The sequence below is a fragment of the Schistocerca nitens genome, chromosome 7, assembly GCF_023898315.1.
Source record: "Schistocerca nitens isolate TAMUIC-IGC-003100 chromosome 7, iqSchNite1.1, whole genome shotgun sequence".
Classification (NCBI taxonomy): Eukaryota; Metazoa; Arthropoda; class Insecta; order Orthoptera; family Acrididae; genus Schistocerca; species Schistocerca nitens.
Window position 1 is genome coordinate 390,251,920 of NC_064620.1, and position 15,628 is coordinate 390,267,547.

General features: G+C 40.3%; 1 protein-coding gene across 2 annotated transcripts in view; it reads left to right on the forward strand.

Moving 5' to 3' along the window:
- The first annotated feature begins 483 nt into the window (after positions 1–483).
- Positions 484–15,628, forward strand: part of LOC126194715 (probable peroxisomal membrane protein PEX13) — a 96,125-nt gene continuing 80,980 nt past the window's right edge. For both annotated transcript variants that reach the window (XM_049932959.1, XM_049932960.1), the window contains exon 1: positions 484–702. In XM_049932959.1, coding sequence (XP_049788916.1) covers positions 620–702 — 83 coding nt within the window. In that variant the 5' untranslated portion in view covers positions 484–619. The remainder of the gene's footprint in view (positions 703–15,628) is intronic.

Sequence of the window (15,628 nt, forward strand, 5' to 3'; positions counted from 1 at the left end):
CTCGTATCAACGAACAATCAACGGTCAATGTGCGACTTGCGTCGCGTGAAGACAGCTCACAACAAGTGCATAGAGAACAATATCTCATCAGTCAAATGCACAGGGCGAGATGTCAAGAGATTTCCCCTGGACAATGAACTGACACCTGGCTGCTGGCTCTTCTTCTTCCTGCAAAGGAAGTACCCGCTGTTGTTAAAGTGATTCGAATTTGCAGACATTTTGTATTTTAATTCCAAGATCTAGAAATACATTCTGTTTTTATGACATAGTTGCAATAATAATAATTGTAGCATGCAGATATGCACACATTAAAATAAGTCTGAACATTACGAGTTGGCTGAATTTGCCGCCCCTGTAGGTGCTACCCGCGTACGGCGTACGTCTTGCGCGCTCGGTCCCAGCTTCTCTGACTGTTGGTTGTTAACCTATTGTCAAAACTGTGTCGTCATTTTCGCTCGCAGATTACATACCACCACAGCGGCTTTGCCACAGATGACTTTGCATCGCAAGTACAAGTAGGTTCTCAAACTTAACATCGCAGGTGGCTGTTATCATTATGTTCGTGTTATGTGTATGTGTTTGACGTTTTTGATGTATCGTCGTGTGTTAACTTTCTGAAATGGCTGCGCCACCAAAACCGTGGGAAAGTGCTGGTGCAAACTACAGGATTGCCTCAAATTTCCCGAATCCACCAGGTTTCAGGCGAGTATTTTATACTTTTCTATATGTTCAATTTTCTCATGTGAGATTATACGTTTATACTTTTTCTGCTGCATGCGAAGTTGTTCGTTGCTAAGGTGAAAATTACAGATTTTTTTGCGTCCTGATTACTTTTGTTTATAAGGACTGGGACTGGTAGTTACTTGTTGTAGACTTTGTCGAGGCTGAACAGCTTTTGCTTTACAGGTATTTTGCATTGCAGTACACTTTGGAGATGATTTAGAAAACAGGTTTTTCATTAACTATCTCACCAATTCTTACTCTAAGCAACTGTAAGAACCTGTCCGTTGTGCATGAGAACCACAATGCGTGTAGTAGTTTCTGGAGGTTGTTGTCAACATTGAACCATCGTGAGAAAAGATCAACTTAATGTGACTGGGTCAAGTAATCCATTTAGGATAGCATGGATACTTTCTTGGGAGTTACTTATTGTGGAAACAGAGTGCAGCTAGCTTCACCAACAGAATTAGCACTTCCCTCTTCTGTTATTAACATTGTAATTTCACTCCTTTTTGGTCCTATGATATATTCTGGCATCTCTCTGTAACCACAAAGGATAATCCTTGCCCAAAAGCGATATTAAATGGCAGACGATAGTTTACAAACTTATTATAGGTTGCTGCTCAAGAGGTTAGATATTCCGTTACTTGCATCAAAGTCTGATCCTTGAAAATTTGTAGCTAATAATGACAGTAGTTTCTCAAAGCGGTTTAGATGTGCTTGCTGTAATGTAACAGACCTATTATTTTATTTGACAGACCTCTTGATTTCAAGTATTTTAGTGCAATTTTTGTAAAAAAAATTGTATATGATACTATTAATTTTATACCAGTCTGTTGTGACTTGCTCTTTAACTTAAGAGATCTTTCCTCATCATGGTCAGAGATAGCAGTTGTGTGTACGTGATATGTGCCTGCTTGTGTGAATGTGTCTGTTCCTTTCTTTTCTGAAAAAAGGCTTTGACTGAAAGCTCATTGTATAACAGTCTTTTCATCGTGCTCATCTGGAACTCTGTGTGTCATCTTTACAGTGAGTAGCAATCTATCTGTTTCATCTTTGTATGTTAGATAGGCTAGACACTAAAACACTGTCACAAATAAAGAAATCATGTTTAGTGAACAACACAAGCCATCAGTGTATTCATGCAGTGTGATGTCATATGTGAAGGATGTCAGCAATGTTTTTGTTTATATGTTTGTTATAGATGTCAGTTGTATGTTTTGTTTACGGTGTTGTTTACATCTTGTGGATGGTGGCTTAAATCATGTGGAGATGGTGATCTGTCGAGGAGAACAATATTTTGAATTTTCATATTCTAATGAACTGTTGCATATCCTGATGTCTAAGTTAGGTTGGAAGGAGGTGTTTAGTTGTGAGTTGATGAAGCCATTGAATGTGATGACAAAAAGCTGTTTCAGTTAAACAGGGCTTGTGATGACAAATTGATCTGTGGTGCACAATGAGCCATAGGCTAATTTGCAAGGTGACAGTTGGTTGTCATGATTGACTTTTTTTCCCTTTTTTAATAAATCATCTACTTTCACATTTTGATCTGCACTTTCCAGATTTTTAACATGGTCAAGGTGTTGATGATGTTGTTATTACTATCTTCAAACTCTGCATTTCTGTAGAGCCTTGTTTGTGATGTCAACCATTGGTAGTTTCTTAAGGCTTGTATGTCAGGTGTATAAATGTCATCATTGGTCTGGCAGTGCAGTGTTGTTAACTGATCCTCAAGTGTGTGTATTGGCTAACTAAAAGCCAACTTTAGGTTGACACACTCCAAAATATTATTTTTTGGTAAATTGCTACTGGTGAAAATAAAAAAAAAAAAAAAAATTGTGGCAAATTGGGAGGCTCCTCAACAGTTGTAAAACACTAGTCAGGATAAATATATATGAGAAGCCAGATGTTGATTGCATAGGTTTAGTATAGTTTCTTTAATTAATTTCTAAAGTATGATTTCTATCTGGTTTCAGTAAAATTAGATAATGTTGTTCAGTAATTGAACATCAGACTAAAAATCGAAAGGTCCAAGGATCAATCCTCAGTCGTTCCTAGGATTTTTACTATTTTTCACTGTAGGTACTGGTAATAAAGAAAGCACTGTGTCGTAGTGCGATTCAGAGAGTCTGCTAAACTGGCTCTATTGTTCCGTTCAATAGTCAAAGGAAAGCAAGGCATACTAAGGACCACCTCCAGTAAGTCTATACCTAGTCATGCACTGCAGTATTTGAACCAGTCTTTGGTGTTGGGAACAGCTTTACTTTACTTTATTTTTAAACTGAACAGAATACTTAGAAATTATTGATTGGAAAATGGACTTACGTAATCAAGTAGTGGTTTTGAACTGATTGTTACTTGTTCCAAAATTGGCAAAGTTATTTATGAAATGCATTAGTGGTAGTTGAAAAACTGAACTTACGATATATCAGTGCCAATCTTATAAAATGGGCCAAGCTATAGATTAGCCAGTTTTTCACTTCCACGTTTGTTGGTTTCATTGGTTTGCATCCAGGCGGTCACCTTTCAACCTAACCTAGACCTCGAGCTAAGCTATAGGTCAGGCTGTCACCACAGCAAGGCTTTTTGCTTCCACATTCACTTGCTCCACCAACTAACAACCAAATGGTCAAGATACACATCAAAAGATGACACCACGGCATTCATTAACATTGTCTCTGCTCAAATCTGACAACTAGTCTTGGATACTTCTCATGAACTGAACAAAATATTTGAAGCAGTCTCTGTGTTCTGGGAACGAACAGGTACTGTCCAGTGTAAATAGCAGTGTTTTGTAGTTCTCATGAACACTAAGTGTTAGCCACACTGAGTTTCACTAACACCTGTTATGAGTTTTATTATTGTGCAACTGTATCTTGTTACTAAAAGCAATACATTGAAAATTCTTTCTAATGCAGAAAAAACTTTTTCTTGAAGTCATCTGATTATCTAGATTCAGAGATTGAAAAGTTCTGTTCGCTACATGGCAAGTAGCAGTGTTTGTTATAAAGCTGCATGACGGGTAGAAATGTACTGTAAGTAGCTCTAGGTATTTAGAGGTGTCAACTATTTTCTCTGTAACATCTGTATTACTAAACACCTGACCAGATTCATGGTGCATTGACCTAGCCAGAGGTTGCCTGTTTAATAACTTCCAGGGCAATAAAAATTTCATTTTCAGTATTTTCTACAATTATTGGCTTAATTTGAGAATTAGAGTTCTGTCCTAATCTATTTATCAAGAAGTATAATCTTTCATTTAATGCTTAACACAATAAGTGAAGTATTAAAGTGAGAAACTGTGTATACATCTGACAGTAGTGATCTCACGGCACTCAAATTACCCAAAGGATATTCATCCAGTATTTGAGAAGAGAAATTTTGGTGACTTCCAACAAACTTTACACAATTTCAGATATTTCTAAACATTTTTTTCTCTCTAACACTTCCCACAAAATAGTGGAAGGAAAAAAGTTTATTGCTTATTACATTTTTGCTGTTTATGCAGTGAACCTTCAGCATCAGGGATGATGATTTAATTTATTACTTTTTCACTAGTGACTCAATTTGAAAGTTATTTTGCAGACAGTGTCCCCATGTAGCACTGAATGTACCTGCAAAATTATATCACTGTACAGCACATAGCTCAGTAGACTTGACCTCATAAACAGTAAGACACTTGAGAAATTAGCTTCTCTTAAAATGGAGTACAAATTATTCAGGCTATAGTTGTGCGTTCAGTGGGTTTGTAACGGGCTCAAGACGACCTTAGTTGTGCTCTCACAGAAACGCAGAATATGGACATATTTCAGTGCTGCTGCGAGAGGGAGGCAGGGCTTGTTTGACTGCACTGCTCCTGTCCCCTTGGGTAGTCTTAAGTCTTCGTTTGTGTTTATGTTAATGTTTAGGCCTTTAGTGTCTACAGCATGTAATCGGACACTGACACTGACAATGTTGAGTGTTTATGGAAAAAGCTAGGAACAAAGTTAGGAAGCTACTGCGAAAGCAAAGAGAGCTTCACTGCAAGTTTAAATGCAGCCAAAACCTCTCAGACAAACAGAAGCTTAACGATATCAAAGTTAGTGTAAGGAGGGCTATGCGTGAAGCGTTCAGTGAATTTGAAAGTAAAATTCTATGTACCGACTTGACAGAAAATCCTAGGAAGTTCTGGTCTTGGGTTGAATCAGTAAGTGGCTCGAAACATCATATCCAGACACTCTGGGATGATGATGGCATTGAAACAGAGGATGACACGCGTAAAGCTGAAATACTAAAAACCTCTTTCCAAAGCTGTTTCACAGAGGAAGACCGCACTGCAGTTCCTTCACTAAATCCTCGCACAAACGAAATAATGGCTGACATCGAAATAAGTGTCCAAGGAATAGAAAAGCAACTGAAATCACTCAACAGAGGAAAGTCCACTGGACCTGACGGGATACCAATTCGATTCTACACAGAGTATGTGAAAGAACTTGCCCCGTTTCTAACAGCCGTGTACCGCAAGTCTCTAGAGGAATGGAAGGTTCCAAATGATTGGAAAACAGCACAGGTAGTCCCAGGCTTCAAGAAGGGTCATCGAGCAGATGCGCAAAACTATAGACCCATATCTCTGACATCGATCTCTTGTAGAATTTTAGAATATGTTTTTTGCTCACGTATCATGTCATTTCTGGAAACCCAGAATCTACTTTGTAGGAATCAACATGGATTCCGGAAACAGCGATCGTGTGAGACCCAACTCGCTTTATTTGTTCACGAGACCCAGAAAATATTAGATACAGGCTCCCAGGTAGATGCCATTTTCCTTGACTTTCGGAAGGTGTTCGATACAGTTTCGCACTGTCGCCTGATAAACAAAGTAAGAGCCTACGGAATATCAGACCAGCTGTGTGGCTCGATTGAAGAGTTTTTAGCAAACAGAACACAGCATGTTGTTCTCAATGTAGAGACATTAAAAGTAACCTCTGGCGTGCCACAGGGGAGTGTTATGAAACCATTGCTTTTCACAATATATATAAATGACCTAGTAGATAGTGTTGGAAGTTCCGTGCGGCTTTTCGCGGATGATGCTGTGGTATACAGAGAAGTTACAGCATTAGAAAATTGCAGCGAAATGCAGGAAGATCTGCAGCAGATAGGCGCTTGGCGCAGGGAGTGGCAACTGACCCTTAACATAGACAAATGTAATATATTGTGAATACATAGAAAGAAGGATCCTTTATTGTATGATTATATGATAGCGGAACAAACACTGGTAGCAGTTACTTCTGTAAAATATCTGGGAGTACGCTTATGGAACGATTTGAAGTGGAATGATCATATAAAATTAATTGTTGGTAAGGCAGGTGCCAGGTTGAGATTCATTGGGAGAGTCCTTATAAAATGTAGTCCATCAATAAAGGAGGTGGCTTACAAAACCCTCGTTCGACCTATACTTGAGTATTGCTCATCAGTGTGGGATCTGTACCAGGTCAGGTTGACAGAGGAGGTAGAGAAGATCCAAAGAAGAGCGGCACATTTTGTCACAGGGTTATTTGGTAAGCGTGATAGTGTTACAGAGATGTTTATCAAACTCAAGTGGCACACACTGCAACAGAGGAGCTCTGCATCGTGGTGTAGCTTGCTGTCCAGGTTTCGAGAGGGTGCGTTTCTGGATGAGATATCGAATATATTGCTTCCCCCTACTTATACCTCCTGAGGAGATCACAAATGTAAAATTAGAGAGATTCGAGCACACACGGAGGCTTTCCGGCAGTCGTTGTTCCCGTGAACCATACGCGACTGGAACAGGAAAGGGAGGTAATGACAGTGGCACGTAAAGTGCCCTCTGCCACACACCGTTGGGTGGCTTGCGGAGTATAAATGTAGATGTAGAAGCAAGCAGCAGAAGGTAATAGTAAAACTGATATGGCAGCAGCTTTTTTCAAAGTAGCAGCTTTCCTAAAAATTTACCCAATTAAATTTAGATGGCATAAATGTGAATAGCATTAAGTAGTATAGTGATGGTTTATTGTTAATACATTGTACAGATTAAGTTTCTAAGATATCTTTGTTTCATAGTAATGTATAGCTCAACTCGTCCCACATTCTTGAAGAGTCTCCTCCTTGATCTACGGAACAGTGATCAAGTGAATAGCAATTGCGGCTGGATCTGCCATCGGGCTGTTTTTACATGTACATTGAGAAGTCATAAAAAAGTTAAAATGAAAATGTGCTGATTCCTGGGATTACATGCCAACTTTTTTGAAAAGCAAACTACTAAATTGTTGCATATAAGTGTTCATGGTTTTTTTTAAAAAAAAGTGAGTTGCATGGCAAGCTATTGTGGAAAAATAAATTTGTATGGTTGCTGGTGTATATGAGACATGACATCCTTTCTTTGGGTGATACATTATGACACTGTGCACCATGTGGTAGGTGCTGAATATATCCTGTGTACTTCGTATTCAGATTCTTTCTCCCTACACCAAGCTTTGAACAGGCACTGTGTGTGTGTGTGTGTGTGTGTGTGTGTGTGTGTGTGTGTGTCAGCCAAAGGGAAGTTCATCTTAGAAATTAGGAGACAGTTACTGGCCTGGACTTAAAAGATAAAATTGTTACTTCTATTGTTACACACTTATAAAAGTGCACAAGACTACAGTAGCCGTCAAAACTCTTCGTTCTTCCATTGCGTATGAAAGAGGAACAGGTTGGGCGAGATTAGAAAGAAAGAACAGATAGCCCCAGTATAAGGACCCACCAAGTGTGATCGCAAACTATGCTATAGTTAATTCTTCTCCTACTTTTAAGAAAAAGGGTCAGAGAAGAGCAGAGCAAATGGTCAAGGCAGTATTGCAACCTCAATACACCAACACAATCAAGCTGAGGGTAATGGAAAATACCTTAAATCTTGACCTACATATCTCTATAATGTTGTGAATATACTATCACCGTTTTCAAAACAGTACAAATTATTTTAAACTTTTGTTCCACTTTGTATTATGTCGTAGCATTATGTTCCAGATATTTATGTGAAAGAGACAAGAGTTTGTGGGGTGGAATTGTTATACGCCTTGCAGATTATTTACCATATTTATTATATATGGCAAGCTAAAACTGTGTGCTGGGCTGGTGCTAAACATGGATTTCAACTTTTCCCATAACAGTTTAGCCATACAAACAAATTCTGTGACCTTCCTACTGGCTCCTTTCTCTACCTTGCAAATTCTGCAGAACCTGTTTTATTATCCAGAATGAGATTTTCACTCTGCAGCGGAGTGTGCGCCGATATGAAACTTCCTGGCAGATTAAAACTGTGTGCCCGACCGAGACTCGAACTCGGAACCTTTGCCTTTCGCGGGCAAGTGCTCTACCATCTGAGCTACTGAAACACGACTCACGCCCGGTACTCACAGCTTTACTTCTGCCAGTATCTCATCTCCTACCTTCCAAACTTTACAGAAGCTCTCCTGCGAAACCTTGCAGAACTAGCACTCCTGAAAGAAAGGATATAGCGGAGACATGGCTTAGCCACAGCCTGGGGGATGTTTCCAGAATGAGATTTTCACTCTGCAGCGGAGTGTGTGCTGATATGAAACTTCCTGGCAGATTAAAACTGTGTGCCCGACCGAGACTCGAACTCGGGACCTTTGCCTTGTACATTTTATTATGTCGTTGGGATAATACACCATGTTCAGGGACTTTGTGTAAACTTTGTTGAGGAATGTTCACTTACCATTCTGTTAATGATGCAGTCATCAGGGGCTGCCTGTCGATGAGGTATTTTATTTATTCTTGTCCAAGACATTATACAATAGGAAGAATAAAATTATTAAGTAGAATTATAATTGACGTTACAATGTTAAATCAACCTCGCTTAATACTCATATAACCAAGTCAACATGTTAAAAACATATGTAGTAAATAATATTCAAATGTGTCATGTGATAATGGAAACGGTGTCCAGCAAGGTTTTTCGATGTTCAGGTTCCACAATTAATCCATAAAATAGCAACCTTGAATAGCCTTGTTGTTCGGTGTAACAATGTCATCTAAGGTGCATGTTCGTTCCACATGTTTGCAGATTAGCAATGTGGTGGATCATGTAGTTCGCTACATTGAAGATGTTCATCAGTACTAATGTACTGTTGTTTCTTCGGATTTTCTGTACATTGTGGTATGCCCATCTTTAGATGATTCAGGACTTTCCATGTTGTATAAAAAGAGTTTGAAACCCCCAGAAATTTCCTCCTTCAGGTTGTTCCATGAGCCTATTGAGAAGGGTGCCACCACAGCTCTACTCAACATTTATTGGGTGACAATGGGCTGGATTTGGTTCCTTGTAAAAAAGATTTTTCTTGATTTTAATCTCTGGCTGAGGATTATGTCCAAACATAGGATTTCTCTAATTCTCTTACTTTTTGTTTCTCAATCTCTGTTGCTGTTCTTATCCTTACTCCTGGAGGATCTATACCCATAAGCTGATACATCTGATTTATATGGATAGGAAAAAAAGATATACTGTAATGATCGGTCTGTCATTTGTCATTTAGGGCTACAGCTACTTGTTTCGCAGGAATAGAGTTTCACCAGACTGGGGCAGCCTAAACTGTACCGGATAAACATACGGATAGAGCAGATGTATGAAGGACTGTGGGTTGTGCACCCCATTGGCTGGTTTTCAGCTTTTATGTTGTATTGTTCTGGGCACATACTTTTATTTTTATACTCGTATTGTGTACCTTTTAGGTAATGGTATGATAGAGTTTGGCTCCCAGGTACTTCAAAAGCACAATATGAGAGGCAATATACATTCAGTGTTATACTATGTTCTTTCTTTGCGTAAATGGAAAGCACAAACTCCTGTTTTTCCAGGTGTGGGCTTTTGTGAGGATGATTATTGTTGTAAGAAACTGCAAAGTTCTTGAGTGCTGCTATTAGTTTCTTTTCCACCCCTTTGAAAGTTTTGTCCTGGGTGGTGACAGGTGTATCAGCCAAATAGATATAGGAGTTGATGTCTAGTATGATTGGCAGGTCATTGGTTTTTGCGTGTGTGTGTGTGTGTGTTTGTGTTTGTGAACAACAGTGGAGCAGGAACTCCAATTTCTTCCTAGAAAGCCGTTTTTCTGGTCTGCCAGGGACTCCTTTTATTTGTAGGGTGATAATTGTCTATTTTATAATAAGCGGCCCGGATGTGTTTTGGCAATATAGAAATGTTAATGGTACTGTATACTTTTTTTTCAGTTTCTTATTATTGATTGTATCATAGACTGTGGTGAGAGCAGTGACAGCCACACTTGTTGGTAGCTGTCTTCTATATGTTGCATGAGGTTCAGGATTTGATGGCAGCATGACTTGTCAAGGTGAAAGTGTACCTGTTCTGTAATAATAAATTGATTTGCATAGATTGAAATGCACTTAAGGCTCAGTCTATCAAATACTTTATAAAGTGACAAAAGAGAGATGGGTCTGAAGTTTATTTGTATCAATTGTGTTCTTAATTGGCTAGTTTAAATATTTATAACCCTGTATTCACCAGACCAGAAGTCTTGCTCATCCTGCCACCGAACTTCAATCATTCCCACTATATCTAACTTTAACCTATCCATTTCCCTTTTTAAATTTTCTAACCTACCTGCCCGATTAAGGGATCTGACATTCCATGCTCCGACCCGTAGAACGCCAGTTTTCTTCATCCTGATAACAATGTCCTCCTGAGTAGTCCCCTCCCGGAGATCCGAAGGGGGCCTATTTTACCTCCGGAATATTTTACCCAAGAGGACGCCATCATCATTTAACCATACAGTAAAGCTGCATGCCCTTGGGAAAAATTACGGCTGTAGTTTCCCCTTGCTTTCAGCCGTTTGCAGTACCAGCACAGCAAGGCCGTTTTGGTTATTGTTACAGGGCCAGATCAGTCAATCATCCAGACTGTTGCCCCTGCAACTACTGAAAAGGTTGCTGCCCCTCTCTTCAGGAACCACACGTTTGTCTGACCTCTCAACAGATACCACTCTGTTGTGGTTGCACCTATGGTACGGCTATCTGTATCGCTAAGGCACGCAAGCCTCCCCACCAACAGCAAGGTCCATGGTTCATGGGGGGGGGGGTAATTGATATATGACATGAATAGCAAGGGTCCCAATATGGTGATGGCACAAGCACCGGTTGCAGCCGGCAGGTGGTGTATATATTGGGCCCATTAGCAGTCGTACCACTTGACAGTGGCAAGGGAGTGCTTGGTCAAAAGCTTGTGTAATTTTATTCACATCATGTGGCTGGAAAAGTGAGGACTTTTAATTCATATTTGGTATTTGTTTGTTTGCTACCCTGCAAATATCCGTAGTAAATCTCATCGAATTTGAGCTAATTCCTCTTAAGACTTTGTTAGTTTAACCTTGAATGTTAAGTGCTAAATTTGACTATAAATAAAGTGGAAAAATTGGTTTTTGTCAACTCTATTATTTACGTAGCAGAACCATGTGTACCAGTGATGAAATCAACTGTTTTGCTGTGGTGAACATTGTTCCAAGCACACTGATGGGAAAGAAGTGGCTTTAATGTTTAATGTGACTGAGAATAGGCCACTGTCCTCTGACACATACGCACCTCCTCTGACATTAGAAACCACCAGTGTGTAGTGCTTGGGGCATACTAGTGTTGGTGTGCCACATTTTACTTGATCCCAAGTTATATTCTAACAAGAGGACAGTAATTTCTCTTAAATTACAATGAGAGGAATTTGTAAAAGATTGTAATGTTCTTTGTTGTGTCCAGACTTCAGCCTAAATTCACAAATTTGACTAAGTCAGTTTCTGTTTTAATATCTATTTTTAAACTGGGGCTCAGGTTTTTATTTAAGCATTATAATATCTGTGCATAGAGTTGTAGTCCTACTTTTACTCATCCCGCAGTGGCTGGATCTTTCACTGTTTTGATAAGTAGTCAGCCAGCCACATGTACCAGGGAGTAACTTTCTGTTGCTTCATCAGATAATTCTCATTTTATTTAGTGTTATGTCATGACGACATTATAGTTTTACTTAAATATGAGAGAAGTGCGTGAATGTTCGCATAGACATGCACACTTCCATGAATGATTTTTTTATCCATTTTCATGTATTGATGAGCAACCATTGTCCGTCTTGTAAATGCCAGAGAGTCTGTCAAGTGCCCAGTATGCGTTTGTGGGCTATTATCCCAAGAAGACTGCTTGAGAGAAAATGTTTTTTTGTCATTAAGCATATAGTCCATTCTGCAAGGTTGCTGGTAACCATACTGTTGGGCCTAAAACTAATACAGTACAATCATGATCATTGTGTAGCAAGATGTGGGTGCTGAAGAAGTTGGTCGTGCCTCATGACCTAGAGCAGATTTCTGAGATCCCTCAGTTCAAGTCTGCCACTCCGATGTTCTGAAACCCAGGCTGGAATACCCACATTGCAGTATGTTCCACTTGCATATGGCTTCCACCATATCACCCATGAAACTCTAGCTTGCCAGATGAAACGAGTTTCTTGAGACTCGTGAGCAGTGCTGAGCCTCAGCATATCTGTGCTTACAGTGTTTTGTCTGGGCCTGAGTGAATGTTCCTTTAATGCTCTATCCTTGGATCAACACATCTGTGTTTTGAAGGTGTTAGGCCAGTGAGCTATTAAGTGCAAAGCATCTGTAAGACACTTTTCTCAGTAAGCTACATATGTGAGTTAAATTTTTGCATGTTTAAACAATACATTTTTAATCCAGAATACCTCCTAGTATGATAACAATCATCTCCTGTTCACTAACCAGCCCTAAGTAACTAAAGAAGGCTTCTACACCCTCTCACTTCTTATGATGTTTTCAAAGGTTCCAACCTACAATTTAGTGTCATTCAAGTCCTGTCCGTAACTAATGGGGACAGAAAATATTTTCTTCGCTCAGTTTTTCTTGACTGTACAAACTTGCTGCTGCAGTCATAATTTATTTTGCAGTTGGACGCTCCTATATTAAGAGAACTGCAGCTCTCCGTGCTATTCTGTTATTCTGTCTTGTGAAACTTTTTCATAAGAAAGAAAAAAGTTTTGTGTACTCTACAGTCATTTGAATCTGCCTGCTGTATACAAAGTTTGGTCTTTTTCTATAATTTTAGCAATATAATACCAAAACAGGGAACTCATCTTGCTTTATGTATCATGTCCTAAGTTGGATTCTGTAAAACACACCCATTCAGTCGACTGTCAATAACAGGATGCCTGACATTTACAGTGAGGCTCTGTCGAAAATAACTTCACAATGTAATTTGGATTTAAGTTTTTGGATGTAACTTCATCGGTATATAGTATGAACTGAATAAATTAGCGGTTAGAAACTATTCTGATTGTTTTGATTCTTTGGCTGAAGGTGTTGCAGCTGCTGATTATAAAAAACAATATTCACATTGATGTAATGTTCACTATACATTTGTGTTTGCTGCTTGTTCTAGGCACTGAGGAATTGGTTTTGTTTCATTCACATTTTGTTCAAGTGCTCGTTCAGAATGAACATGCGTACTGAGAAAAATGTTGAAAACATGGAGTAAACAATCCGATGCTCAAAGATTAGAAAACCATCTCCAGGATTCTTTACAAGTAACAATAACATTTTCATTACAAAACCCTTAAGTAAATGTCATGTCACGATATTCCGCGTATGTAAACACGTGCTTTACGAGTATTAGCGAACGGTTTTTCCGACTCCTTTGGATCATACATGGGTTGGAACCCATACAGACTTATATCTGCATAGCCATAGCTTCCATCATCTGTCTCAGAAGAGAGCTATGCTGAATACTTTAGTACACAGAGCCAGGACTATTTCCGACAAGGACCACCTCGGTCCCGAGATTAACCATTTGACGACAGTTTTCAAGAGGAATGGTTATTCTGCCGGTGAAATTAAATCAGTATTGTCCAAGAAAGTAAGACACGATGCCGGCCACATACAAGAAGAGGACCAACACATAGCGCGGCTTCCTTTTTGCGGTGCTACAACGAGCAAGATAGCCAGAGTCCTGAAGAGGCAAGGAATAAAACCAGTTTTCCGACCACCTAGGAAAATTAAGGAAATGTTGAGACCAGTCAAAGATAGTCTCGGCTTAAGAGTGCCGGGAATTTATACTATTCCTTGCGAATGCGGCAAGAATTACGTGGGCCAGTCTGTAAGAACCGTTGCCGACCGCTGCATCGAGCACCAACGCCACCTGAAATACAGGTATTTGGAAAAATCAGCGGTGGCTGAACATAGCCTGCTTAACAAGCATAAGATTTTATTTGAAGAAACCAGAGTAATAGCCCACACTTCGAATTACTGGGACTCTGTGATCCGGGAAGCAGTCGAAATTAGACTTAGCGATAATAACTTTAATAGAGACAACGGCTATGCACTTAGCAACACTTGGAAGAGTGCACTGGATAAAGAAAAATCGCAGAGAAAAACTTCTCGCACTTTACCTCCTGATTCAAGGGATGGCGCTGCAAGCAACGCGGGATAGCAACTACATCTATGGAAGTAGTGGGCACCACTTCACTAGCGCCATATCGCTGACGTATTCCAGCCAATCAGAAGCCGTCCTTCGCATATAAAAGTGGGAACCTCGCTAGTTAACGACAGTCAGTTTTAGCCCTGACGACGACCATGGAGGTAGTGGTCGAAAGCTTGGAGTTTTATCCTGATATGACGCGGCATGTACACCGAGAGATTTTTACTCAAGAAATACGTCGCGAAAGACTTCGTAGACACATCAAAAATGTTTTGCATCACCTCGGTTCGGAGAGTTCCGGAACCTGTACAGAAAATTGGAATAGAGATCAACATAAACTTCATTTCCGCCATTTTTATTGCTCATGAAAACCACGCATTGCATGTTGTACCACCATACAGCGAGACCTTCAGAGATGGTGGTCCACATTGCTGTACACACCGGTACCTCTAATACCCAGTAGCAGGTCCTCCTGCATTGATGCATACCTCTATTCGTCGTGGCATACTATCCGCAAGTTCATCAAGGCACTGTTGGTCCAGGATTGTCCCGATTCGGCGTAGATCCCGCAGAGTGCTTGGTGGGTCACGTCGTCCATAAACAGCCCTTTTCAATCTATCCCAGGCATGTTCGATAGGGTTCATGTCTGGAGAACATGCTAGCCACTCTAGTCGAGCGATGTCGTTATCCTGAAGGAAGTCATTCACAAGATGTGCCCGATGGGGGCACGAATTGTCGTCCGTGAAGATGAATGCCTCGCCAATATGCTGCTGATATGGTTGCACTATCGGTTGGAGTATGGCATTCACGTATCGTACAGCCGTAAAGGCGCCTTCAATAACCACCACCAGCGGCGTACGTCGGCCTAACAGCAGGGAACCTTGCTGCACTCGCTGGACAGTATGTCTAAGGCCATATGCGACTCTCATCAGTGAAGAGAACATGGTGGCAATCCTGAGCACTCCTTTCGGCATGTTGTTGGGCCCGTCTGTACCGCACTGAATTGTGTCGTGGTTGCAAAGATGGACCTCGCCATGGACGTCGGGAGGGAAGTTGCGCATCATGCAGCCTGTTGCGCACAGTTTGAGTGGTAACACGACGTCCTGTGGCTGCACGAAAAGCATTATTCAACGTGGTGGCGTTGCTGTCAGGGTTCCTCCGAACCATAATCCGTAGGTAGCGGTCATTCACTGCAGTAGTAGCCCTTGGGCGGCCTGAGCGATGCACACCACAGAACTGCAGAAATGCCTTAACAAATCTGTATTTGCAATTCGAGTGTTAGCAGACATAGGTGACATAAAAATGAAAAAACTTGCATACTCTGCCTACTTTCATTCCATAATGTCATATGGTATAATATTTTGGGGTAACTCTTCAAGTCAATCAAAAGTTTTCAGAGTCCAAAAGCATGTAATACGTATTATTTGTG